The following is a 27,772-nucleotide window of genomic DNA, read 5'->3' as shown; positions in this document are numbered from 1 at the left end:
GTGCAACCAATAATTTTATATACTTAAGGCAAACAAGTTTCGAGTGAAAAAATTACACTTCAGATGCACTTAAGGCCAAATAGGTCTGAAGTACAACCAACGTTTTCGTGCACTTACGGCCAAACAGACATTAAGTACAAATTGCCCAGAAATAGAAATTTGTTCTTCGAATTTTAACAATCCAATACACGATTTAACACCTAAATCTACTCCAAATAAGCTCAAATTTGAAATATAACCTCCAAATATCATCAAGAACAAGCCTCAATTATCAATTTGTCAAAACAACAATAAATCTATCGAACCCATTTTGCAATTAAGAAAAAGAAGTAATCCTAAGCAATAGTAAAAATAAAGCGTCACAGCAACTTACCGTTGTAAAACATCATAAACTGCCTTAAAATATGTTCACAAACACCATATGAAATCACTGTCACCCGAATAAGAAGAAGAAGAAAGAGGAGGAAAAGACCTGAAGTTGTTTAAACTTTGGGTACTAGTTAAAATAGTGGATACATGTTAAATGAGGGCGACCAAATAGGATGCCCCGTGCAATTTTTACAAAACGATGATAGCTGAAATAAGAGACAAAGAGCCTTTAGAGTATCTCCTCTTTTCCGGGGGGAGGAGAAATAGGGTGATGAGGAGCAAGTTTCCTCAAAGGTAAACAGGTTAACCAAGTCTGTGACTTGGACCATAGTACAGTTGACAAGGTAAAAGTTGTATAAAAGGCTGCATTGACCTGAGATTCATCGGTCACAAAATTTCGTCAAGATTTCCGGGTTAAAAAAGAAAGAATTATACAATGAACTATATTGTACACCCCTCCTGCTCGCGGAGGGAAAGTAAAAAAAGAAATGAAGTTAAGGCAAATAAATTGGATGTTTTTAGCTAAAGGAAAAAAAAATGGTATTTGAACAAGAACTACGTGAATAAAGTGACAACATCTTTGTGATATCCACGAACAATCAAGAGCCTTGGTACATTTTCAACCAACAGGTCCATGTACTCCATGTAGAAGGATGCAGGATGGTTGGAAGGGGGAGGAGGTAGACTTACGAGCACAACTGCAGCCATTCTCGAGTATTTCTGTATCATTAAATTCAGCTTTAGAGTGGTATAGAGGAATTTCTCTACTTGTTGCTCTTCAACAAACACAGGCTTTCCATCAGCCAACAAAGGGGTCCCGTCTCTCCGCGCTTGCTCTTTCATTTCTTCCAAGTAACTAGCAACTCTCTGCTGTGCAGCACTGAATGCTTCAACAGATTCTTGCTGCTCCCCTTGGGCTTCCCATGACTTCATCGAAATGACAATAACTTCAGCTTGCATCCGGAGATCATAAAGAAATTTCTTTACATCAGCCTTGAGACCCTCTGCATCAGAATCTTCCTCTGCAATGCAGAACACCTGTATCTTACACCCCTCAAAGCTATCTTTTGTAAGGAGGAGCTGAGAAAGCAGAAGCATAAGACCACCATCTCTCACTATCCAGTATAAATCGATGGTACCATACTGTCTTTGATACTCATTTGGCCATTCATCTAGACCCTTAACAATGACAACAGCCTTGTTTGCAACAATGCAGTCATTTATTATTCCTACAAAGGTAGCAGGAATATCGGTCAAATTTTCACGACGCCAAATCTCAGGGTACCGCATTACGATTATATTTGGCTTGAGATTTCCGAGACCCATAGTCTGAACAATGCCTCTAAAGCCTTCTGACATGTTGGGGGCAACAACAATCTCAGCTACACCTTCACATTGCTTGTACTCTATATAGGTACTTAGCTGCTCGCAAGCAGCCTTAGCATCCTCAGCACGTTCATGGTAGTCTCCATCTATAATAGAGACAAAGATGGACATTCCCCTGCCTTTTTTCTTCATGCAGTTGGCAAAGTCGGCAAGCTTTGGATGGCACGGCACATTTTCTGGCAGCTTGCCCCATGGACGACAAAATACAAGCGGGATAGGATACCAGTTTTTCGGGTGTACTTGGTTTGCTGCATTTACAATTGAATATTTATTGCAGGTCATCACATCAAGAGGCACTAAATAAAATCATATAAGAATAAAATCTTACATACTTAAGCATAGTGAACCAAGAGAAGAAATTCCCCAATGATAAGTCACAAACTCTTCAATTTCTGTTTTGTACAAATATTATTATTATTCAATAGGTTCGGTTTTGTACAATTAATAACTTAATGCATTACAAATACTCGCAGAAAGTATTTGCATTTCTAGTGATGCAGGCTATTCCAATAACCACAGGAAAAGTAATGGAGAAGGAGGCAAGGTTTGCCATTTAAAGTTAATAGCCAATATATACGTTTTTTTCCAATCAAGTAATAGCCAACAACTTTTTACACATTCCTTCCCATTTTAAGACTATTTTACTGCACAGAGTTTAAATTGTTAATCTAACTTATATGTTATATCAATGATATTGGAGAAAGTATTTATAATGATTCGAAGTTAGTTTGAATATAGAAAATATCACATCAAAGGTTAAATATAGTCTAATGAATTTAATTCTTGAAAGTTGTGAATGTTGCAATAAAAATGGACGATATCAACCATTTCCGGATGTCCCAAATGAGAAGTTTCATACAAATTGAGACGGAGGAGTATTAAGTAGGAGTAACAATTTACTACAGCTATACAATTCGATGCTTATGAAGAAATTGGAGAAAAATATTACCTAGGTAGTTTCTCATCGTTTTACAAATATTCATGCTTTACCAACACTTTGATTGTAACAAATTCAGCTAATCACCCTTAGAAGTACATTTTATGCCCTACATAGCAGTAGGATTGCAGTGTCTATGCGGAAAACAGAAATTGATGAAGAATAAGGCAACTCATCCACTTAAACCTTTTAAAAGTTTGAATTCATTGATTTTATAGGAAAGAATTGTACGATGCCAAAACCCATGACTCAGAATTCTACAGGGAGAAATCTATACATAAACCATACTTGTAAACAGAACATAAAAATCAACTAATCTGCACTCTGCTAATTAGCTAATTACAATTTAAGCAATCACCCAAAGAATAAGAAATAGAGCAGAAACAGATAAGTAACCAAATATTCTCCATCTCCAAAACAGATTTATCATTGGCTATAACACTATTAGTGGTCGCAGAGCCAGAATTATGACTCATAATTTTAACCCTCCAACTCTTCTGTAGCTTATCCTTTATTTTACTCTTCCATTTTCAAGAAACTTACAGCATCTTAAATGTGCGAATTCAATGTAAAATTGATTTGATAGCGGTAGACCAGCTGAGATGGGTATATTGTTAAATAAGGGGTAAACTACAGGTACCAACCATCTACTTTAGCAACATTACAGACAACAATACCCTTCCTGTTCTAATATGCATACATGGAGCTCCCTTCCTTAAAGGCAAAAACTATACCAAAATAAAGACATTTATGCCTTTGCCTAATTCCTATATATTCTCTTCTTTTTCCTATATTGTGGCATCACTCATTTTCTTATTCAAATTATATGAGCTAAATTATATCTAAACCTCTCAGAGTTTTTTTAATTAGAAAGCACGCTTTTCTTAAGATAATTCTTTTGGGTGAAAGTTCTTTTTGACCACATAAAGAGATGTTAAATGCAGTTTTCACTTAATCGAAAAAATAAAATTTCAACAATTTTAAAGTTCAGCACTTAGTTGATGTTATTCTTTTTGTTAGGCGGTGGTGAGTGGTGACAAAAGGGATATTTTATATTTTTTTCCTAAGCTTATGTACCTCCACATAATAGGTAACGAGTCAAGTTAATAATAATATGAAATGGGCAATTGGGATTTGACTTTTATTTTTGAATTTTTGTTAAAGAGGAATCACCACTCCAAAAGCAAGCGAGCTGAGGTTTCACAGTTTCAGTAATGCATTTTGAGACAAATGGGGGTATTAGTCTATTAGATGTAATTTCGTAAGCTGGAGGGAGGTTCACATCTATCATTAACCTAAACGGAAGGTAGCAATAAGTTACTTATTAAATTACTAATAAGGAAAAAGATAACAAAACTGACCCTTCAAACAATTATTCCCTCTACTCCATTTTATGTGGCGTTGTTTGACCGGTCATGGAATTTAAAACCAAAGAAAGAGTTTTGACACATATATGTAAAGTACCATAATTGCCCTTTATATACCAACAATTAAATGAGAGATGGTGAGAGTTCACGTCCTTTCATATTTCTCTCACAAAAAAAGGAACTTTTAAATCAAATGGATCCCCAAAAGCAACACAAGGATCTGGAAACAAAACAAACTGCAGTTTCACTTAAATAACAAATTAGAGAAACAACCTATCACAATGAATACATTATGGCTCCTTTAGTGACAATCTAAACTTTTGTATTCCCTCACTCAATCTTTGCTCAAATAAGAAGATACAACAAAGGGGAGGAAACAGTAAGTTTTGAGAAAACAAAAGAAGGGCCAGTACACAAGAATCTGAGCTGTGTAAGTTAATAAGTAAATTATACAAACTACTCATACATACCTCCCAAAGATCGTAAACTGCGAAGAGCAAGCTGAAAATACGCACTCTTAAAACCATCACCCCAGTCTCCTGCTTTCCCCTTGATACTTACGTAATAATATATGAGGCTTGCCAGGGCTAGTGATACAATGGTGAATGCCCAGGAAATCAAAAACATGATCACTGTAAACAAACAATAGAAAGAAAACATAAACAAACTCTGACCTGGAGGAAGAGATCAGATGAGTGAAAACATTAAATTCAAGGTAAGTCGACCACCTCTATAGGTTGTCCCATAGCTTATTCTAGCCAACTACATCACTAAAGGTGCAAATATAGGATAAATTATAGAAAAGCAAACTATAGTGTTTTTACTATTTGAATCAATCTTTGGATTGGGTAGCAGAGGTGGAAAGTCAAGACTAACACAGTGAACTCATCTAAGAGTCCTCGAGCACGAAGATGACCTGAGAATATTGGTTCCATCAGGGGTGCTCAAAGTTTAATCTTATTCAGGTATAGAAAGTGTCCATCCTTCATAATAGACATCTTACTTTTATAAATCAAGAATTTTAAATAAACCAATATTACTCTTTGATATCAGAGAACATCATGAGGGTCTAGAGAGAAGAAAAAACAAACTTCCCAAGTTCCACTGCCTGTTCAATTATTCTACAAATTCCGATCATGACCTGTCCCACTATAAGTTCAAATTGCAAAAGTTAAGTGAAGATGGCATAGAGTACCCAAGAAAGAATGACATATCAATTCGTATAAAGTCTGCGAGTTGAGGCCAGCCCACATGCTACAGTATACAAGGGCAGAAATTCAGAGCAACAAGGTCATTTCACAAGTCACAAAGTTCTCTAACAAAAAGGATGAGCAGGCTCTGGCAGCATCACACACATGCCAAATAGAAGAAAAAAGGACTGAATAAATACCAACAAAAGAAAACTAAAGGAAGGAAGAGCTATGAGGATATCAATAAGATCCCTTAGTCTACTTTGCTTAGATCATCAAACTGAAATGACCAACTTGTAGAAGAAGAAAAACATGGAAAGTGACAGCAACCATAGGACATTTGGTTTCGGACAAGTTTACAAAAACATGGATAGAACCCATGAGCATTTCACATGCTATGATTGAAAATTGAAATATCCAAGAGAAACTTATTTGGTGGTCTAAAGAAAACTTTTGTTCAGAACTTATAAAAATTGAGAGAATCCGGAATCTTGGGACAGTGAAAAAAAAATTAACAAAGCAAACTTCTTCATGATATTTAAATCAAAGAAAAAATATGAAGATGTGTAAAACCCCTTTGGATGCCCTTTGGAATCCTTTATACAACTTATATAGGAAATTTTATCACTCAACACCTTCCTACATGTATAACCTGATTTTGGGTTCACATTTGAACTTTAACGTGGACTTGCGAGTGTGAGAAATAGGTTTTCGCTCTGATACAATGTGAAAGAATCCGACCAGCCAACCCAAAACCTTAAGCGAATGGGGAGAACAGGCCAACACCTCTATAAATTCCGAATGGGGAGAGCAGGCCAAGACCTCTATAAATTCCTTTGGAAGCACTTACACAGTCCATGTGGAACTGGTATATCACTCAACAAAAAGGTAACAACAACAACAACAACATACCCAGCATTATCCCACACCGTGGGGTCTGGGGAGGGTAATGTGTACGCAGACCTTATCCCTACCTTGTGAGGATAGAGAGATTGTTTCCAATAGACCCTCGGCTCAGGAAACAAAAAGGTAAAGTAGGAAAATAAAATCCCAACTAGGATCAATGGTTTAGTTATTGCCATCTACATTATCCATAACTAGGAAAATAAAACCATTATCCAACAGCTGAAGCAAAGAAGATACCTATACAAAGTAATGCTCCAACAAGAGAGAGGCCCCAATGGTGAAATTTCCATCGAGGTCGCCAGCTGGGAGCATCTAACAGATCCAGAAGGAAGGAGGATAAGTTCACACCAGCATAGCATACGAGGTAAAACATTGTTGAAGTAGGTGAGACAAGATCTAGATTCCCAATAACAACACAACCAATGCAGATGAAGGCAGTGAAGAGAGTAGCCACATGAGGCTCATGTCCATCTGCCACCTTAAAATAGTTAAGAACAGGTAGAATGTCATCATTTGCAATTGCTGCAAGGAGACGAGGAGCACCAGTCAAGCTTTGAAGGGCTGCCCCCAAGGTTGAGAGGATTATCCCAACATAAACAATAGCTGGAAGTGGCCATGCAACTGTAGCACTCAACAACCTGCACAAATACTTTTAGTAATGCAGTGAATCCCAATTTAAGATTTCTTGATCATTGAACCAAATACCATTAAGCATCATGAAATAATCTCTTCCACACAAAATGAAGAGTTAGATGCAGTTTCAGGTAGAATGTCATCATCTCCAATAGCTGAGTAAAGGGAAATAATTTTACCTTCCCTTTTTTACTTCCTCACCTCACACCTTCCTCTTTTTCCCTCCCAACAAATATGATTAAATATGGAGAGGCTATAGAGAGGTGTTCCTCTTAAAAAAAATTCATATCACACTCTAAACTGAGTTTTAGAACTTTAAAAGAAATAAAGTGTGTCTTAATAATTTGATGATGTCCACTTTAGAAAAAGAGATGTCTTAACCCACTTCCCTTACGTACTCGATTTAGAAAGGTAAAGTTAAAAATTACACTACATGGAGTAACACGGATAGAGAGGTATCATACGGCCGATACCAACTTGCTAGGGATTGAGGCGGAGTTTGTTGTTGTTGTTGTTGCTATATCTTTCTCTACCGAACATACTCAACATTCATTTTCAAAAAGCAATCACTCAAAGCTGCAAGTGCAGGTAGGAACAAGGACAGCACCACGAAGTATGATAATGTATCATAAAGTCACTTCATGCTACCTGTCAGTCAAAAGCTTATCTCTAGTTGAAACAGCTCCGAATAATAGCACGGAAACCAGATATAAACCAGTAGTAGTCAAAGTTGCAGCTAAGGTCCCAACAGGAATTGAACGTTGAGTGTCCTTTAGTGATGCTGAACGGTTTGAACCTGCCATGATCCCAGTCACAGCAGGGAAGAAGAGACCTACCAATGCACTAACATGAAGAAGGAAACAAATGTTAGACCTAGTTCCAAATGCTTTCACTATGCACATTGAAGTAAAAGGTAGAAAGAAGAACGAATGACGTATCCTAGCAAAAGGATAGTGTAAAATGAAGGAACAAATGCATGCCTTACTTAAAATCCCAGTATATCTTGCCATTGGGATCTGGAATTCCAGCATTATTCGTCATCTGATAAGAAGATCCCCAGTTATTTTTGAAAGATTCCAAACTCAACCCTGTGATCCCAACTGTACCATGCATAGCAACAGTGGTGTCACATATACATATATAGAGAAATGAAAATCATGATTAACAAAACTTCAGGGAGGACAAAGCTTATATCACTTAATTCAATCAACTAAACCTCAATCCCAATATAATTTTGGATTGGCTATATGAATCTTCTATATCCATCGCTAAAGTGATAAGTCAGTAAAAGCCATCTTAACTTTACGCCAGTCCTCAAAATATCATGACACAGGAAACCATCCCACTAAAGCGAAGATGAAATAAGTGAATTAATCTTCGGGCTTCCATTTCAAAAATCTCATTCATCCATTGCCTTTTCAAATTTCATGTTATAATTTAACAAACGAATCATACGTAAAGGAGCACACAAATTCTTTCTCATAAAATGCAAATAATGCAGGAATATAGGGAGCAAATAAAGTACCGTCCATGAAAGCACTGTGCAAAGTTTACTATTCACAGTTCGTGTAACAAAGCTGTTACTGTAGCCAAGGCTTTCGCCATCTACAGTTGGGACTTTTTTTTCCTTTTTGTAACTTTTATAGTTGTTCCTTAGTAGTTTTAGTTCTTCGATGCTATTTGATTGCATTCTAAGTTAGCTTTAGGATTCCAGTCTGCTTGTAGTTAGAGTTCTTAAGAGACTTTATTCTTATAAAAAACAGTAATTAATTTGTATTCTACAGCCTTCTGTTATCACCAATATGTAGCCCTTGACTTCCATCTGCAGCTTCAAAGATGCAATTTATTTAAAGCAAAGAAACATAATGTTCAACAAAACGTTCAACATTACTATACTCCAAGATGGCCTCAAACTAATAAGATGAGCTAGAATGATGTATGAACCATGGAAGGGTCATCACTAAAGCAACATAAAATGGTGAGAACCCCTGAGGTTGAGATATCAAGTTCTGATCAAGAATTAAAGACCATTTTACCAATACCAGTAAACATAGACTCAACTAACAGGGCCAAGGCTGATGAATTTGCATTACCATCAGTGTCAAGCATGCTCTTATATAAATTATACTCCCTCGGTTTCGGTTTATAGAGTGGTATTTGACTAGGAATGGAATTTAAAAAAGAAAGGAAGACTTTTGCCACATAACAAGAGTGCTTGAGAACTTGTGATCTTAAACATGTCATGACATTTCTGTGACTATAAGAGCATGTCATTAAGAATAAAATAAGAAGTTTAAAGTTAAAGAGTTTCCAAATCTAGAAAGTTGTCATTCTTTTTGGAACAAACTGGAAAAGAAAGAGTATCATACAAAATGGAATAGAGACCTCATACAGAGAAGGTGTATAGCACACAAGAATTACACACAGAGATTTCAAAAACCTCTCGAGGAAAACAGGAAAAGAGTAAGACAGAAAAAGAGCAAGAATGAAGGCATAGACAGCATAAACCTGCAGGACGATCATGCCTCGCAGAAAAGATGCCGACAAATATGCAAAGCAGTGAGAATAAAACGGGTACAAGAAATGCCGGTGCAACGCGATTGATCATTTTTACTCCACCAAAAACTACAAAGCAGAGAAGAATAGAGACGACAATCCCATAAATCTGCAGGTCATGCAAACTTGGACTTGTAATGGGCTCTGCAATATCTGTGCCATTAACTCGTGTGATAGTTTCTGCATCGATGATAAATTAAGTTCAGATATACAAATGAATTTGAAAACAATAATGTATTATCCATTAAAAATCAACAATAAATTACTTGTATCAATGTTATGATAAAGCCAAGTAGGATATCAGATGGTTTTGCAGTAAAAGTACATACAACAGCCAAACCATTTTTCTAAAAAGCAGACATAGCAAAACCAGAATTTAAAGTGAAGTTGGATTACTAACTTGTAACAAATCAAGTAAATCAATCTCACTTAAGAAATACCTCTAAAGATGCCAGCACTTGGTACAGCATTTAGAAAAGTCTCAACAGCTCCCAGTACATACCTAACCAGCAGGCACATGTAAATACAGACATCAAAAAATTCTTTTTTAGATAGTTTGAAATGATGAAAGCAACTTAACCTACTTTGGCACCTCCGCCAAGTTAGTAGCTCCTTCATACCAATATAAAGTGATGTATACTCACATTGCTCCAGCAATTGCATTCCCAAGGAAAAAACAGAGCCCAATGCTGACACCAACTTCTGGACCCAATGCACGACCAATGAGATAGTAAGGCCCACCACCCTAGATTAGAGAAAACAAATCAAGGATATCATTAACCAAATAAGCACAAGGACATTGTTGACGACATAGTAGTTAAGTAATCAAAAGTGTGCTCTCTCTAACAACTTAAGCTTTTAGATGAGATGGCCACACACTGACTCATCCCTATCCTTGTTTAACCAATGTTGGGCAACAGAAATACACATATCAGTGCCGCTAGTTATACTGTGAAGCGACATTGGAAATCTATCGTCTTAATCTGCATCGAACTGATGAACAGTTTCCCACCTTCATGGCACCATTGCTGGCAATCGCACTTAATGATACTGTAGTCAGGAAAGTACATGATCCACAGAACACAACCAGCAACAATGACTCTCCAATGCCAGCCATACCAACAATCCTGCAGTATCCACAGAACAAACCGAAGCAAATAGAGCGGTTATTTCATTTTAGAGCGTATCATCAAACTAACACAAGTAGATCAAAGTAGTGGGAGCATTTGCTCTTTGTTCCTTTTCCTGTTACTTTTCACTTCCTCATCTTACCCGAAGATATCTTTTCTCCCTTTCGATATCTACTCGCAATAATCAATTTTTATAGGAGGGGATTGTCAGAGGTGTTGGCTAAAGCAGATCAGTTTGAGTACATCATAATATCAATATAACCACACATTTATGGAGTAACGAGAAGAGCTGATTGGTACTACACCAGATAGTATGCAACTTACCATGAAAATCTAATGTAGTAAATGATCCCCAAAATATTTTGCAAGCATGGCATGAACACTCCCATCCATGTGCCCGACTTATCAGCAGTTGGCTTAAAAAACATTTGACATAGAGAGATGTTAAAAAAGCACTCAAAGTTTCATTAAGCAATCCATCGTTACAAAATTTACTGGCCAGGTATGTGCAATGATTAAGTGTCAACGAAAACATGGAAACATCAACAAATTCCACGGCTAAATTTTCTCAGAGGAAAGAAACATGTGACAGTCGCTCTTGTTTTCTTTGCAAGAGAATGAAAAGTGCAACCAAGCAATTAGCTGCATATCTAAAGCTCATTAACAAGTTCCATATGTATCCTTACTGTTATTGGAAAGAAACATGTGAGTAACTCTTCCTCTTCTTTACAAAAAATAAAGAATATTGCAACAACATAGTAAGCTACATATCTAAAGCTAGAATAGTCCTTCCTTAGGAAGTTAATATGAGCCAACAATAGCTGATTGATTGATGGAGGACAAGAAGAACCAAGCAGTAGCTACATATTTAAATCTGGAATGGTCTTTAGGGAAGTTCAGTGTGAACCAACAACAGCTGATGGAGGATAAGAGGGAAATCACCAAGCATCAGCAATACAGCACCAATGCAATAAAGCAGTAAACCAGAGAAGCTAGAATTACCTAGGATAACCTCCTCAGGTAAGGTTGCATAAAGCACCAAAGAAGCAATAAAAGGTTCTGCGAAAACCATTGGAGATCAAAATAAAGTTCCCCATATTAAATTAAACACCAGATGCATAGTTTTTATGAGCTGGCTAAAATCCTTTTACGATACAACCAATTATATGAATTACAACTGAACTCCTCAAACAAATAGGACGACAGATAATCCAGGGAAACAATAGATAACTTGCCTCAGATAAGTTCTCCACAGGACTGTCGCAAAAATGAAGAATTAGCAAACTACCGCTCGCTTGTGCCACTTAAACAACTAATCTAAACCTAGGAATAGCTAAACGAAAAATTTAAACGATCCTTGCTATCGCACAGAACCAGCTTTTAAAGTTTAAATTATCTCCAATATGTTCAAAAATCGATGAGAAGGAAATTCTCTCATAAGAAAGGGATTTTACACAAATAGCCAGCCGGATTCACAGTTTACTTTTTCTAGCCAGTATACATAAATTATACACGGTTAATACACATATTATCTACATGAATTATACATATATTATACATCACGGGTTATTTTTAGTTTAAGTTGTTGGGTGTGCAGCTAATTAGGTTAATTCTTCTTAAACAAAGGAGAATAATTGTATGTTTAAACTTATTTTGATGAAAGAATGAATATGGAACGGTGTGACGTAAAGCTCAAAATTCTATAGAACATACTCCCTCCGCCCCAATTTCAGTGACGGTGCTTGACTGGCACGGAGTTTAGGAGAAAAATAAAGACTTTTGAAACTTATGATAAAAAAACAAGGCATAGAAATTTATGAAAGTTATAAATTATTTCATTAATGGTAAAATGAGAAGTTTAAAGTTAAATCTATATTATATTAAAAGCACGAAGGCCCTTAGCGGAATGCCGTTCGTCTTTTTTACCCTTTAAAAATATATTTTACATTGGATAAAATTGTAAAGTCAAAGCTTTCCTAATATTTAGGAGTTCCAAATCAAAGAAGTTTTTTTAAAATATAATTTAGTGTTTGATATCTTCTCCTAATAAGGATACACAATATTAAGACACTGAAAGAATACAAAAAAGTAGGAGGAAAGTTTCTTTTCCAACAAGGAAAATCTACGATGTATTCTTTTAGAAGCTTGGTTGTTAAATCCGTTTGTTTCTATTCTTAAAATTTACTACGGCGTTATGTTTTAAAATAGTAATTATTGTGGAAAAGAAAATAGGAATTATTAATTTGTGATAAAAAAAATTAATTACCATAATTAATTTACAGAAGTACCTAAATTATTATTTTTTGGTAAAAAAAGAAACAAATATTATTACTAAGAAAGTTTATTACATAATTTGACTTTATAAAATAGGAGTTAGTTACAAAATTCATCTTGTAGATAATAGGATATTTTTATAACTTGTCACTTATTCTATCACTAAATATGATTAGCGGTGAATTTTTATTATTTAGCTACATAATTGGTCCATCGCTAATTTTTTTCTTTTTGTAGTTGACATGTCTATAATAAGTACCTAAACGCTCATTTTGATACAAAATTAAAATAAAAGAAGGGATACATAATAGAACACTAATCTTTCAAGATTGTCTTGGTTGTTTTCATGCTTAGCTAGGCCATTCACTACTTTTTGACTAAATAGGATCAATATTCGTCATTTTCAAGAGCTTATATTTTTTAAAATTTTATTTTCAAGGGTTATATTCTTATAATTTTATACACATCGATATAGGGTACACACATCGCACGTATCGTAATGTTGTTCACCTTTTTTATCCTTTAAAAGGAGATTTCATATTGAATAAAATTTTAACTTTAAATTGCTTTCCTAATATTTAGGAGTTTGAAAATAGTTTTACTAAACTATTCCTTATTTGAATTGAGTAGTAATTTTTCGCTTTGACTCTTCAATATTTTTTTACTTTTCCTAAATTCTTTGACCATTTTAATTAATAGAAGAAGAATGTTACGATATTAATTTACATAAACTTTACAGCACACGTTAGGAATGTAATCATAATGTTGTTTATTTTCAAATTTTCTCTAGGTTTCTAACATTTTTAACTAATTAAAAGAGGACTCCTTATACGAAGACTTTACTGAATACGACAGGAATGCTTTGCTTCTTTTCAAATTTTTACTATCTATTTCTTTTTATTTTCATTAGAGTTATTTAATCATTTTATACTGTCATATTACATTAAAATTAGCTTCATTTCCTTGCAGGTGAATGTGGTGAGAATATTGCTTCTGTCCATGCTTTTGTTTATTTCCTTTTCTATGTTTTGTTAGAATTAATTTAAACATAGACTAAATTCTATGTTTTAAGATTTAAGATGTTAGATATGTAAATAATGTAGTCTTGTCCCACATTGGAATAGGAGTAGTATGTCCTTGTATAGTATAGCTATAAATAAGGACCTCTTGTATTGTATTGAACACACAATATCAATATATCATATTTTCTCCCGTGCCTTCTCACATGGTATCAGAGCAATCGTGAGAGATTTATCGTTGTGCATAAATTCCAGCAATTCCGGGAAGTGAAATTAGTCACCGGAACCTTTTTTTCCGGCGATTTTTCAAAGTTGTTTTGCTTCTGCTTTGTCTCGGTCAGTGTTGTGCAAAATCCAACACTACCACAAGAGTAGTCACTGTCCGGCGACCAAACCCCAGTGAAAATCTCCGGCAGTACTGTAGCTGTCGGAAGAAACTGTTCCGGTGAAGTTCCAACGTCGCATGGGCCACCTTGCGGCCATTTTTTGGCGACGACTCTTCAGGACAGATTATTCCCTTGCAATTCCGAGCCTACCCATCCAGGTTACACCAAATTCCGACCACTTTTATATTTTTCCGACGTGAACAGTGATTTCAGAAGTGGACTGCCGGCCATTTTTTGAAAAAATTTCTTCAGAACAGTTGGGTCGTCTGGTAATTCCGATCCTACTCCTACTGTTTTTATTTCATTCCGACCACTTTGAATTTTTTCCGGTTGCTACAGTATTTCTGGCATGAACAGTTTTTTCCACGCAGAACAATGTTAAGTTTCCGGGGCAGAAACAGTGTTTTCTTAGCGATTTCTTCAGTTTTTCCAAAGGAGTAACTAATTTCCACTATTTCAAATTAACCCTACTACTATTAATTGTAGCGACATGGGAACCGATACTTCAAATAGTTGGATGGTTTCTTTAGCGGATTATTTTGAGTTTCTTCAATACAAAGCAGGTAAGCAGACATCTTATGAGATAGCTTCCGTTGTTCAAACAGGTAATAGTGTGACTTGTGTCTCTCAATCTTCATCCTCTGAGCCTTGAGTCATTGATTCAGGTGCATCAGATCATATTTCTGGTAACAAATCTCTTTTCACTACTATTTCGTATTCTCAATCTCTTCCTAGAGTCACAATGGTCAATGGGTCTCAAACCATGGCAACTGCAATAGGTCAAGCAAGCTCAATTCCTTCCTTACCTTTAGATTCAGTTCTTTATGTCCCTAATAGTCCTTTTAATCTCATAGTTGTTAGTCGCCTAGCCAAATAACTTAAATGTGCCGCTTTATTTCTTGATGATCATGTTTTTATACAGGAACGCAATATAGGGAGGATCATTGGTACCAGACGTGAATCAAATGGACTTTATTACCTTATCCTTGCTAAATCATATGGACTCGCATCTTGTCTTCCATCCCCAACTTGTCCTGTTACTGATTCACTAGCTTTATTACATAAACGATTGGGACATCCCAGTTTGTCAAAACTTCAGAAAATGGTACCTAGTTTATCTCACTTGTCAGCTCTAGAGTGTGAGTCATGTTAGCTCGGTAAGCATACTAGCTCTCATTTCCCTCGACGTATTGATAATCGAGCAGAGTCACCTTTTACTTTAGTCCATTCAGATGTTTGGGGTCCTAGTCGGGTCAATTCTACATTAGGATTCCGCTACTTTGTCAGTTTCATTGATGACTATTCTAGGTGCACCTGGATATTTTTGATAAAAAATCGATCTGAGTTGTTTTCTATTTTCCAGACATTTCACGCTGAAATTCAAAATCAATTTGGGGTTTCTATTCGCACATTTCGTAGTGATAATGCCCGAGAGCATTTGTCTTCCCTATTTCAGCGGTTTATGAAACTCATGGGATTATTCATCAAACATCTTGTCCGTACACATCTCAACAAAATGGGGTAGCTGAAAGAAAGAATAGACATCTTATTGAAACTGCTCGTACTCTACTCATACAATCTCATGCTCCGTTGCATTTTTTGGGGGATGCAGTTCTTACATCTTGCTATCTTATTAATCGTATGCCATCTTCAGCTATCTAGAACCAAGTTCCATTCTCTGTCATGTTTCCTCACTTACCTTTGTTCTCTCTTCCACCCCATGTCTTTGGAAGCACTTGTTTTGTCCATAACCTTACTCCAGGAACAGATAAGTTAGCTCCCCGTGGTCTTAAGTGCGTATTTCTTGGTTTCTCGAGAACACAAAAGGGGTATCGATGCTATTCTCCTGACCTCCAGCGGTACCTTATGTCCGCTGATGTTACCTTTTTTGAAACCCAATCATACTTCACAGGTCCAGGTAATCACTTAGATATTTCTGAGGTACTACCATCCTCTTCTTTTGGAGATCCAGTCACGATCTCCCATCCATCTTCCTCTACATCTCTAGCTCCACCATATATAGCTCCTGTTCCACCATCTATAGCTCTAGTTCCATCACCTATAGGTCCAGTTCCTCCACATAATCCAGTTCAACCTTCTGCAGCTCCGCCACTCTTGACTTATCATCGTCGTCCACATCCAGCATCAGGTTCAGGTGATTCACGTCCTGCATCAGATTCTGCACCTACTGCGGACTTGTCTCCTCTTAGTCAACCAATTGCACTCCGCAAAGGTGTACGGTCCACACTTAATCCTAATCCTCACTATGTTGGTCTAAGTTATCATCGTCTGTCATCACCTCATTATGCTTTTATATCTTCTTTGTCCACTGTTTCTATTCCTAAGTCTACAGGTGAGGCACTATCTCATCCTGGATGGCGACAGGCTATGATTGACGAGATGTATGCTTTACATTTGAGTGGTACTTGGGAGCTTGTTCCTCTTCCTGCAGGTAAGTCTACTGTTGGTTGTCGTTAGGTTTATGCAGTCAAAGTCAATCCGGATGGCCAGGTTGATCGGCTTAAGGCTCGTCTTGTTGCAAAAGGATATACTCAGATTTTTGGGCTTGATTATAGTGATATTTTCTCTCCCGTGGCTAAAATAGCATTTGTTCGTCTTTTTTTTTCCAATGGTTGTTGTACATCATTGGCCTCTTTATCAATTAGACATTAAGAATGTTTTTCTCCACGGTGATCTTGACGAGGAAGTTTATATGAAGCAACCACCTGGTTTTGTTGCTCAGGGGGAGTTTAGTGGTTGTGTATGCAGATTGCGCAGGTCATTATATGGTTTGATACAGTCCCCACGAGCCTAGTTTGGTAAGTTCAGCACAATTATTCAGGAGTTCGGCATGACTCGTAGTGAGGCTGATCACTCTGTGTTTTATCGACATTCTGCTCCGAATCTGTGTATTTATCTGGTGGTTTATGTTGATGATATTGTTATTACTGGCAACGATCAGGATGGTATTACTAATCTGAAGAAACATCTCTTGAGCACTTCCAAACTAAGGATCTAGGCAGTTTGAAGTATTTTCTAGGTATTAAGGATGCTCAGTCTAGCTCAGGTATTGTTATTTCACAGCAGAAGTATGCCTTAAACATTCTTGAGGAGACTGGAATGATGAGTTGCAGACCTATTGACTCTCCTATGGATCCGAATGCTAAGCTTCTGCCTAGACAGGGGGATCCTCTTAGAGACCCTACGAGATATAGGAGGTTGGTTGAAAAATTGAATTACCTCACAGAGACTAGACCTGACATTTCTTTTCCGGTGAGTGTTGTAAGTCAGTTTATGGATTTTCCCTGTGATAGTCACTGGGATGCAGTTGTTCGTATTCTTTGGTATATAAAGTCAGCTCCAGGCAAAGGATTACTATTCGAAGAACGAGGCCACGAGCAAATTGTTGGGTACACAGATGCTGATCGGGCAGGATCACCTTTTGATAGACGATCTACATCTGGATATTGTGTTATAGTAGGAGGTAATTTGGTCTCGTGGAAGAGCAAGAAACAGAATGTAGTTGCTCGATCTAGCGCCGAACCCGAAGATCGGGTCATGGCTATGGCAACGTGTGAGTTAGTTTGGGTCAAGCAGTTGCTCAAGGAGTTAAAGTTCGGAGAAATCAGTAGGATGGAACTAGTGTGTGATAACCAAGCTGCTCTTCATATTGCGTCAAATCTGGTGTTCCATGAGAGGATTAAACACATTGAGATCGACTGTCACTTTGTCGGAGAAAAAATACTTTCAGGAGATATTGTTACAAAGTTTGTAAAGTCGAATGATCAACTCGCAAATATTTTCACTAAGTCTCTTACTGGTTCTCGTATTAGTTACATGTGTAACAAGCTCGGTACATATGATGTGTATGCACCGGCTTGAGGGGGAGTGTTAAGATATGTACATAATGTAGTCTTGTCCCACATTGGAATAGTAGTATGTCCTTGTATAGTATAGCTATAAATAAGGACCTCTTGTATTGTATTGAACATACAATATCAATATATCATATTTTCTCTCGTGCCTTCTCACAAAGATTTATAATATAAATATTAAATATACGCAATTCACCATTATTAATTTTATGGAGTCTGATGCAATTAAATTTGAGTCTTCGATAGATAGGATTTGAGTCTTTTATTCCTAATCATGCAAAAACTAATAAGAATTATTCTTGAGTTAGAAAAAGCAAATCAACAATAAGATTTTTTCTGCGGTAAGTTTCTCTTAGTCCAACCACCTCTACACAAACGACATAACTGTCTTCATTAACGACATTATTTAGGTATTTCTACGGATAGAAATTTTCCCTTTGCTTTCTTTCGTCGAATTGGTTTTGAATTGCTTTTCCTCTTTAATTGCAGTTGATTTTTTTTCAAGAATTAGCATGAACATGTTATTGTGATTAATATTGGATAAGATTTGCAGGTTACAATTCTGTGTATTCTTTTCTAACACCGTGTAGTCCTCTAACCTATTGGATTGGTGCAAATATTAGTTCTAAAAAATCATAGTAAGATATCTGAGGCCTTTTGTAGAACGTGATTTCTCCCTTTATAGAACTAGCTAAATACAATCAACATTCATTTATATTCGAGGCCTTTTGTAGGACATGATTTCTTCCTTTATTGAAGTAGCTAAATAGATCAACATATATTCATCATTTTAGGAACTTACATTTTTTCTTTAATTTTTACTTTATGACTCAACCATGTTGTTTAATAGTATTAACTATTTTAATTATATACTCATTAATATAGGGTACACGCACAAAGCGCGTAACCTAAGACTAGTTATTACTAAATGTAGAAAGATGTCATTAATTTTGGGACCGAGTAAAAAGGGATGAATGTCCATAAATTGGGATAGAGGGAGTACAAGATTTGACATCCTAAGTAGAAAACCTAAGTACTACCATACTCTTTGTCTTCTTATAAGCTTGATCGTACAGCCAATATTATAGCCTACTGTGCATTACTGTTCATTCAAAAGGAAATAATCACTCACTTTTTACCCCTATGTAGACTGACGAATGCATAGGAGATGAAAATGAAGGCCACAGGAATAAAGACTGAAAATAAATTCCAGAACTTTTGTGAACATGAAACAGTCTTAACTGTGCATGAAAAAAAGCTTCAGGGAAATCAAATAGATGCTCAACAAATCAGTTCAAGTACCTTAGGTTGCTCAAATGTGATAGTTACATCCTCACCATCTCTTGGACTAGACGGTGCCTGAATTTGATCCCCTGTCATACTGGAACAACAAGATTGATAAGAACTCTTCCATTATTTAACCAGCAAAATTGAGAGAAAATTGAAGTTAGAAAGTACTTTAGTTGTTAAGGACATTTTTATATTTTGATAAGTAAGCAACTTTATTTCATATAAACTGCAACCAAGAGCAGAAGAATAATTATAGTACAAAATCCCAGTCTCCCATAACACATAATCGGAGCTTAGGAAACCAAGCAGTATGCCTAAATCACATACATCCAGCATGTTAAACCAAAAAGACGGAAAATAACATTTGTATCAAACTCTATTTATTGATTCTGCTTTTTCTTTAATACTTCTTTCATTCCTTTATGTCCAAATTACCTAAAGCAGGTTGGCTCCTATAGATATTGGGGCAGATACAGCAGCCGACATTTGAGTGTCTGCATATCTCTATCCAGCATCAGTGGTGAGCTATCCACCTTTCCGTGGAGACTATGTCTGAGTTCTTTTTACTTTATATTCAGTATTGGGTTATGTCCCATCTCACTTAGCCTCTTATTCAGATGCTCCATGTACATTGTGGCCTATACGTATGGGATATATTGACTAGTACTATTTTGACGGTTATATTTCTGTTATTGTATGATTATTGCATAAATGGATGTCATCTGTTTCCGTTATATGAGATGCAAACTATTTTGCTTAACTTGTCCCCAGTGATTCAAGATTCACCTAGTGGTAGTTGCTCGCTAAGTGCCAGTCATGGCCCATCTGGTCCTGGGTCGTGAAACTTATAAAGCACTTTTCCAACTGTAGTTCTGAAGTACATGGTAATCAAAAAGTTGCCCCGTTCTCCTCTATCTTCCGCAAAGCAAACCCTTGCTTCTAAGGCTGATATCAGTTGCGTTATGAAACCCACGCAATTTCTGCATTCTCTATTGATTTTACTAACAAACTATCTTCTTCTTTCACACCAATTGAATCTACATGCATTGCCTTCTAAAATCTCACATGATTTCACCCGGGAAAAGAACATTCTCCTCTCCATCTTGACAGTATAATAAATAAAAGGAAAGAAGAGTAAGAACACGAAATATTTACCCGATCGAAAAATGTATAAGAACATGATATAAGACTGATGATTTCCATTTCTCGTCACCTTATAGCTAGGCAAGTTACTTTGTATATCAAAACTTTTAATTCAAAAGAGGAGACTCAAAATATCACTTCAAAAGAAGAATCAACGGATACAGATTCTAAAAGCCGATATGCCTCAGAAAAGTAAAAGATAGACGGACTTTGGAGGAAAATTTTCTTAGAAGGAAGCATCCTAGACTGGGGGGATCAAGATCTTTACAAAAAGAAGGAAGCATCCTAGACTAAGAGAGACGCTAGCCTGAAACTCTAATCAGTAGATTCTAGATAGATGGAAGAGCTTCTCTCTCTAGACTTCGATTCACAGCACCCACCAGAAAACTCAAATTCTACTCCAATGATATCAAAATGCAACTATATCTAAAAAGTTATTAAGCAAAAAGAGAACAAAAGAGATCGAAAGAATTTCATGAATTATTCACCCGCAAATAAAAGTTAGTGGACTAGAAGGAAAATGAAACAAAAAAGACACAGAATTTTGTACCTCTTACCTCTTGAGACCTAGAATATTTACTAGAGAATCAAAGCCAAATAATTCCAGTTTGGACTCTCTTTGAGGACCATTGATGCTTTGATTGGCTAATGACTCTTCTCTTTCTTCAGAGGCCATATTTGGCTGGACACCCACTTTAACTTTCCTGAAAAGAAATGGTGCAATCAGAACAATGCTTGAAATGGTTTTCAAGAAATAAAAGAGACAACAAAATTCTAGACGACATCTCTGCACACCCTTAAACTCATATTAGAAACAATGGTGGACATGCCAATGCACCCAATTTTGGCATAATAACTATTCAGAGTAATGGAGCATGTGAGAAAGCAGTCGAGCACCCAATTTAAAGAAATTTACCAAATATGTACAAATATTAAATTTCGAACCCAATAACTCAAATGGTCAGTGGGTTCAACGGCATCTCGAACCCATCAAATTCAAATCCTACATCACCCTCTGAGGGTCAACTTTTGTTTTTTTTCTTTTTGGGTGGTTTGGGGGGTTCAAGGGGCAGAGAATCTGTGATGGTAATTAACCGACTATCACAAGTTAAAATTCACTAAAAAATATCTTTAGACTCTCAATGTATACTGTATAACTTAAATCCTTTGCATAATATTGGCAATGGTTTAAATGGAGTAACATGATCAGTGAGTATTCATATCCCCAACTTGTTTCAAGTGGGACTGAGGTGTAGTTGTTGTTGTTACTTGGTCTCAATAAATCCCACAAAGAGTTATTATTATATTTCCAGTCAATACTAGTCAACAGGAGAAGAGAGAGAGTAGTGTACTTGAGATCGTGTTTAGGGAAAGAGGAGGAAGATCCGGGATGAATAGAAGTCATCTCAACAACGGCACTATCATTAACGTCGTGAGCCACTACTGGACTGTACTTTCGTCCCAAACCGGTTGGGAACTGATTAATATCATCCGCAACCTCAATATCTTCTCCATCATCTATTACCTCCTTATTTTTATCCGAATGCATCCCAAAGTCTAAGCTGTCAAGTCTGAACTATGCAACAAAGTGTTAACGCGAAAAAAGAGGAGAAACAGGGAAGAAAGGGTTACTCAGATCCGATTAAACGCAGAAATTGAAAAGGAGGAGAAAGAGATCTGACAATTCATGAAATATTTCTTTATATATAGTGAGAGAGGGGGGGATTGGAACTCGGGACTTGAGAGAGGAGAGATGCGGGCGGTGGGTTCTCTTTGGAAAAATATGCAGGGCTTTCTTAACGGAGTCATTAACTGTCCGGACCGTAACTTTATGTTTCAGGTTTCTAGGAAGGCACGAGGATTTAGTGGGGCATTGCATTGGGGAAGAAAACTTCAAAACTCGTTGGGAAATTTATTTGACCAGAGTATCCCTCTGATCAATTAGGAAAAAATAAAAATTATGTCAAACATTTGATTTAATTACGACTTTCTATATATTAAAATCAAATTCCGTACACCCGTATACTATTGAAAATAAATTTTATTCAAACTAATATTGCATATAATTTTTATAGTATAAAAAAATGTAAGTGTGTATTTTTAAATATAAAAATAAAATATATACAACTGTATTATATTACATTAATAGTTGGTATATATATATAACTTTAATCTTTATATGCAACTAAGTCATATTACAATATGATTAATATAATTTAATTTTGAATTTTATCTTTGTCTATAATGGAATAACATAATCCTGTGATTCTAACCTATTCTTATTTGCTCTATGGAGACTTTGGAACAATCCAAACTAGGGGTGTGCATATATCGGGTAAAATCGATAACCCGAACCGTTAATTATTTATTGGGTTATCGGTATTGGGTTAACGGTTCAGTAACGAGTTAAATTTTTTTTTTATTGGGTTATCGGTTCGGGCTCGGTTTGCATTTTTGTTATTGGGTAAAAACTGATAACCCAATAAGAATGATGTAATTTACTAATTTACCCTTAAGTATATACTAAGGTTATTTATTTTCCTAATTCCCTCTTCACTCTTTAGTCTTCAGTCGTTTGTCTCTCAGTTCTCATTCTTGTTTCCGTCGCAACCCCCAAGAGTCAAGACGCAAGACTCATCACCAGCTCTCCGCCAGACATCAGTAGATACTGCACAGAAGTGGGAGCGTGTTTTTGTTAAGAAACAACAAAAGTTGGCAGTTTACACGTTCTGGCAGTTTGATTTCTTTGTTTTATATATTGAAATTTTTTGTAGTTGTTTTATCTTATCGGGTAAACCGATAACCGAACCGATAACGAATTATAACAGATTAACCGATAACCGATAACCAATATCTTATCGGTTTGGTATCGGGTTATGATATTTGTAAACCGATAACCGATAGGCAAAACCAATAATGTTCAAAACCGAACCGTACCGACCGATGCCCACCCCTAATCCAAACTGATCAATTTTATTTCCTAAAAATAATGGCCAATGTCTGAGCATTAATAGCATGTTTGGTCAAGCTGGAAAAATCAGTTTATTTTGAGAAGTGTTTTTTTTAAATGTGCTTTTGGAGAAAAACAATTTGTGTTTGGCTATTCACTTTGAAAAGCACTTTTGAGCAATAATTTGTGTTTGACCAAGCTTTTCAATAATTGTTTTTAAGTATTAAATTACAAATAAGGACATGAATAGATTTACTTAATAGTTAATATTATAAGTCTTTAAATAATCTCAAAAATTTGTTATTACATGCAATAATTAAATCTTTTTATTTTATTTAAATAAAATATGAAAATAAAATTTAAAAGTACTTATTTCTTTTGATATAAGTTAAATATATTAAAAATCATTCAACAAATATAAAAGCATTCACCCCTAAAGTCACTATATATATTATAAAGTTATCCTAAAAATAAGAAAAAATACTTATATATTAATATCCTAAGTATTAGGTCTAACGGTATATTGGTATATACTATATTTTGGTAAGGGTATTTTTGGTAAGAAGAAAAGTCAAAACTGCTTATGCTTCTGCTTTTGGGAAGAACCTACTTTTTTCTGCTTCTTATATACTGTTTTTGCTTCTTCTCAAAAGCATATTTTCCCCCAAAAACTTGGTCAAACACCTAAAATTAGGGGAAAGAAATACTTTTGGGAAAAGAAAAAAAAAAACTTTGGCCTCTTGAAAAGCTTGGCCAAACAGGCTATACCCGTATTAACTTCTTTTTCATTTCTTTCTTTCTACTTTCCTCGAAGCAATTTCTTATTGTTTTACTCCACTAAAAAGTAAAATTTCTATTAGAAGTTATGTCAAACTAAGTTCTAGTGAAACCTTGAATTGCTCATAATATAAATTTGTTAAACATGAAAAAGTATGGATCACATTTGACTTAAAATTTTTATAAACCATATTTAAAATATACGTTTGATCCAATCCAGTCAGTGTATGAAAACTCTCAAGCTGCCTTAGTATTTGATCTAATTTTTTTTATAAACTATATTCAAATTCCTAGTTGATCTATAGTTGCTTGAAATTATCAAGTATTGTAACGACCTGGCCGGTCGTTTTAAGAATTAACATTACGTTCTCCTATTAACTGCATTCCCCGTGTTTATTTATGCTATTATGAGTTTTCGGGGGGATTCGATTGTAACGACCCGACCGGTCGTTTTGAGCTCCGGCACGTCATTCAACAGTTTGAGGCCATGAGCGGCTTCATCTCAGGTATATTGACTTGTGTGTATGGTCAGAATTAAAATTCAGGAAGTTTGGAGTCAAATCTAAATGGAAATTCTCATTTTGAAAGCTTAAAATTGAAGAAATGAACTAGGATTGAAATTTTGAGTAAACGACCTCAGCATTGGGATCCGAAGGTTCCAGCAGCCAGCAGGTTCGTATGATGATTTCAGACTTGGGTGTATGCCCGGATCGGGTTTTGGATAACCCGAGAGCGTTTTGGCGCCTATTGTGGAAGATAACATTTTAGAAGAAATTGCATCAGTTTGGTTTAAAATGTATTTCAGTGTTATTGATGTCCGTTTGGGATTCCGAGACTGGGAGTAGCTCCATATGGTGATTCTGGATTTGGGAGCGCGATCGGAAGTGAATTCGGAGGTCCGTAGGTCATTTTGGAGTCGTTCGGCTAAAGATGGAAAATTGAAGGTTTTTGAGAAAATTTGGCCGGAAGTGGAAATTTTGATATCGGATTCGAAATGCGAATTTTATGGTTTGGATAGCTTCGGTAGGTTATTTGGGACTTAGGAGTGTGTCCGGAATATCTTTGTGTTGAAATATATGAATTATGGGAAAAATTTGAAATTTTTTGATATTTAATATTGTTAAAGTTGACTTTGGTCAACATTTTTGGTAAACGGACCCGGACCCGTGATTTTTCGGTCTCGAAAGGTCCATAGAAAAATATGGGAGTTGAACGTGTTTCCGGAATCGAATTCCGAGGTCTCAGGCCCGAGAAATGAATTTTTTCGTGAAATTATTTTTTGAAAATGTTTAAGGAAAATGAAAATGAAATTTGATCAGAAAGTAATGGTATTGGGCTCGTATTTTGGTTCCAATGCCCGGTACAGGTCATATATGTTGGTTAAGCACTTCCTGTAAAGTTTGGTTACAAACGGACGTTGTTTGACGGGTTTTGGCCTTAAATTGGAAAATTTGAAAGTTTATGAAATTTGAAAGAATTCTTGGATTTAAGGCTCAAATCATTGATTTTGATGTTATTTTGGCGATTTGATTGCTCGAGCAAGTTCGTGTGATGTTTTAGAGTCAGTGTTCATATTTGGTTTGGAGCCCCGAGGGATCGGGAGTGTTTCGAAGGTGTCTCGAAGTGATTTCGGACTTGGGAAAAATTGCAGAAAATTCTGTTGTGCCCAGAAAATTCTAGGTGCGAGTAGTCCAGTTTGGAAGCTTATATCTTGTAATCTATAAGAAATCAGAAAAAGTGCAAAACACAAAAGTTGTAGCCCATACATTCTAGTTTTCGGAAAGTTAAACCATTCGCGATTTGGATATCATCTCAGAAAGTTAAGATGGATCGAAAAGGGCTGCTGGAGCAATTTCGGCAGAATTTACGATGCACTTTAGAAGCTCATATCTTGGGATATATAAAGAGTTATATGGTGTACAACCTATCAAATTAAAGATCTTTGAGTCTAGTTTCTAAATCTTCAAACCGTTTGTCATTTGGATATTTATACAAGACGTTATGGGTGTTTAAACAAAAGGTGTCCGACAAGGAACAATTTTAATAGGATATACAACTTGTATAGCACAAGTGCAAGGTACAACTCGACGAAGCACAGACAGATTCTTTTATACACGGATTTAGCTCACTTTTCTTCATTTCTTCAAAGTATGGACGATTTTTGGGGAGCTTCAAGAGGGGATTTTCATCATCAATGTGAAGGTAAGTTATCCCCACCTATTTTGAGTTAAGTACATCAATTATGTATGGATTTGAGCATGAAAATTATAGAAAAATTGAGGATTTAGGCCTAGGGATTTGAAAATAAGATTTGGTGATTTGAGGGGTCAAATGAACTCCGATTTTGGTAAATTTTATATGTACGGACTCATGGCGAGACGAGGAATCCGGTGATATGACTTTCGTAATTTTTCGAGAAGTGGGCCCGGGGCTCGGGTTTTGCAAATTTCGTGATATTCGATATTTTTCGAGTCTTTTTGATTGGGTTATATTCCCTTAGCCTATTGTAATATATTTCTTGTGGTTTTGGCAAGATTCGACGCGCGAGGAGGTCGATTCGAAAGGAAAGGGCATCGCGGAGTAGACTTTTGGCCATCTTGAGGTGAGTAATAGATGTAAATGCTGTTCTGAGGATTTGAAACCCCAGACTTTCACATCGTAACGCTATATTGAGGCGTGACACGCACTCCATGGCGAGTGCGGGGTCGGATACTATTGGGGATTGTGACTTGGTCCATCCCGTGTGATGTTTATACTATACTGGTGATTGATACACATACTTCATTGATATTACTGGGCTTGATGCCATGTTTGGGGCCTTGTGCCGATTTGTAAAATCCTTCGAGGATTGATATTACTGCTTAGCATGATTTGCATATCATTTAATTTCAGTCCAAGGTTTTAAATGTTGTTTTGCAAACTCAGCCATAATTCTAAGTGTTGAAAACTTAAATGATATTTTTAAATGTATTCCGGGCTGGGAACTTCTGTTTTGTAAATGCCCAAGGGGCTTATTATATTATTTTCTAGACTGATTATAAAGTGACTTGAAACAGTGGTAACAATGACACTGTGTGATATACTTGAAACAGTGGTAACAATGACACTGTGTGATATACTTGAAACAGTGGTAACAATGACACTGTGTGATATACTTGAAATAGTGGTAACAATGACACTGGATGATATACTTGAACAGTGGTAACAATGGCACTGTATGATATAAATTGGTCAGGTAACAATGGCTGACCGGTCAGGTAACAATGACTGACCAAGATATTGCGCTTGGGCTGTAGGAGCCCCTCCGGAGTCTGTACACACCCCCAGTGAGCGCCGTCGACGATAAATAAATATGGATGGCTCGGGCTGCACGCCGCAGTGGGTACTGGAATGTACCATCATATGCATTGCATTGCATTCATGTATTTGTATTTATACTGGTGTTTAGCTGCTCAGTTCCATATGTTGCTGTATATTCGGATTGTAGCTTACTTTGTGTATTTACTGGATTTTCTTATCTTCGGACTGTAGTTACTTTTATTACTCACTGGGTCGGAGTACTCACTTTACTCCCTGCACCTTGT

General features: G+C 36.2%; 1 protein-coding gene across 3 annotated transcripts; it reads right to left on the bottom strand.

Moving 5' to 3' along the window:
- Positions 1-720: 720 nt before the first annotated feature.
- On the bottom strand, positions 721-22,317 carry LOC104217534 (cation-chloride cotransporter 1-like). Of its 3 annotated transcripts, XM_009767810.2 has the most exons (13): positions 21,814-22,317; positions 21,019-21,165; positions 19,331-19,409; positions 10,799-10,890; positions 10,357-10,471; positions 9,989-10,089; positions 9,785-9,846; positions 9,297-9,524; positions 7,774-7,888; positions 7,437-7,631; positions 6,393-6,793; positions 4,530-4,691; positions 721-2,003 (listed from the first exon to the last, which is right to left on the bottom strand). In XM_009767810.2, exons 1-13 carry the CDS (start codon positions 22,008-22,010, stop codon positions 925-927), a joined length of 2,973 nt encoding a protein of 990 aa, XP_009766112.1. In that variant the 5' UTR covers positions 22,011-22,317; the 3' UTR covers positions 721-924. The 3 variants fall into 3 exon arrangements, with proteins under 3 accessions (XP_009766112.1, XP_070023990.1, XP_070023991.1); XM_070167889.1 differs by lacking the exon at positions 21,814-22,317 and having other exon boundaries at positions 21,012-21,113; XM_070167890.1 differs by lacking the exons at positions 21,019-21,165; positions 21,814-22,317 and adding an exon at positions 11,477-11,533 and having other exon boundaries at positions 19,331-19,403.
- Positions 22,318-27,772: the final 5,455 nt, after the last annotated feature.

Source organism: Nicotiana sylvestris, chromosome 2, assembly GCF_000393655.2.
Source record: "Nicotiana sylvestris chromosome 2, ASM39365v2, whole genome shotgun sequence".
NCBI lineage: Eukaryota > Viridiplantae > Streptophyta > Magnoliopsida > Solanales > Solanaceae > Nicotiana > Nicotiana sylvestris.
Note: the sequence above shows the minus strand (reverse complement) of the source record. Positions and strands in the feature narration are given on the sequence as shown.

What these genes read in the sequence shown, in the direction of transcription:
- LOC104217534 (XM_009767810.2), bottom strand. Translation starts at nt 22,010, where the DNA reads ATGCATTCGGATAAAAATAAGGAGGTAATAGATGATGGAGAAGATATT. An exon ending in TTCCCTAAACACGATCTCAA is followed by an intron (nt 21,166 to 21,813) that starts GTACACTACTCT and finishes ATTTCTTTTCAG; the next exon opens with GAAAGTTAAAGTGGGTGTCC. An exon ending in TACTACATTAGATTTTCATG is followed by an intron (nt 10,472 to 10,798) that starts GTAAGTTGCATA and finishes TGGATACTGCAG; the next exon opens with GATTGTTGGTATGGCTGGCA.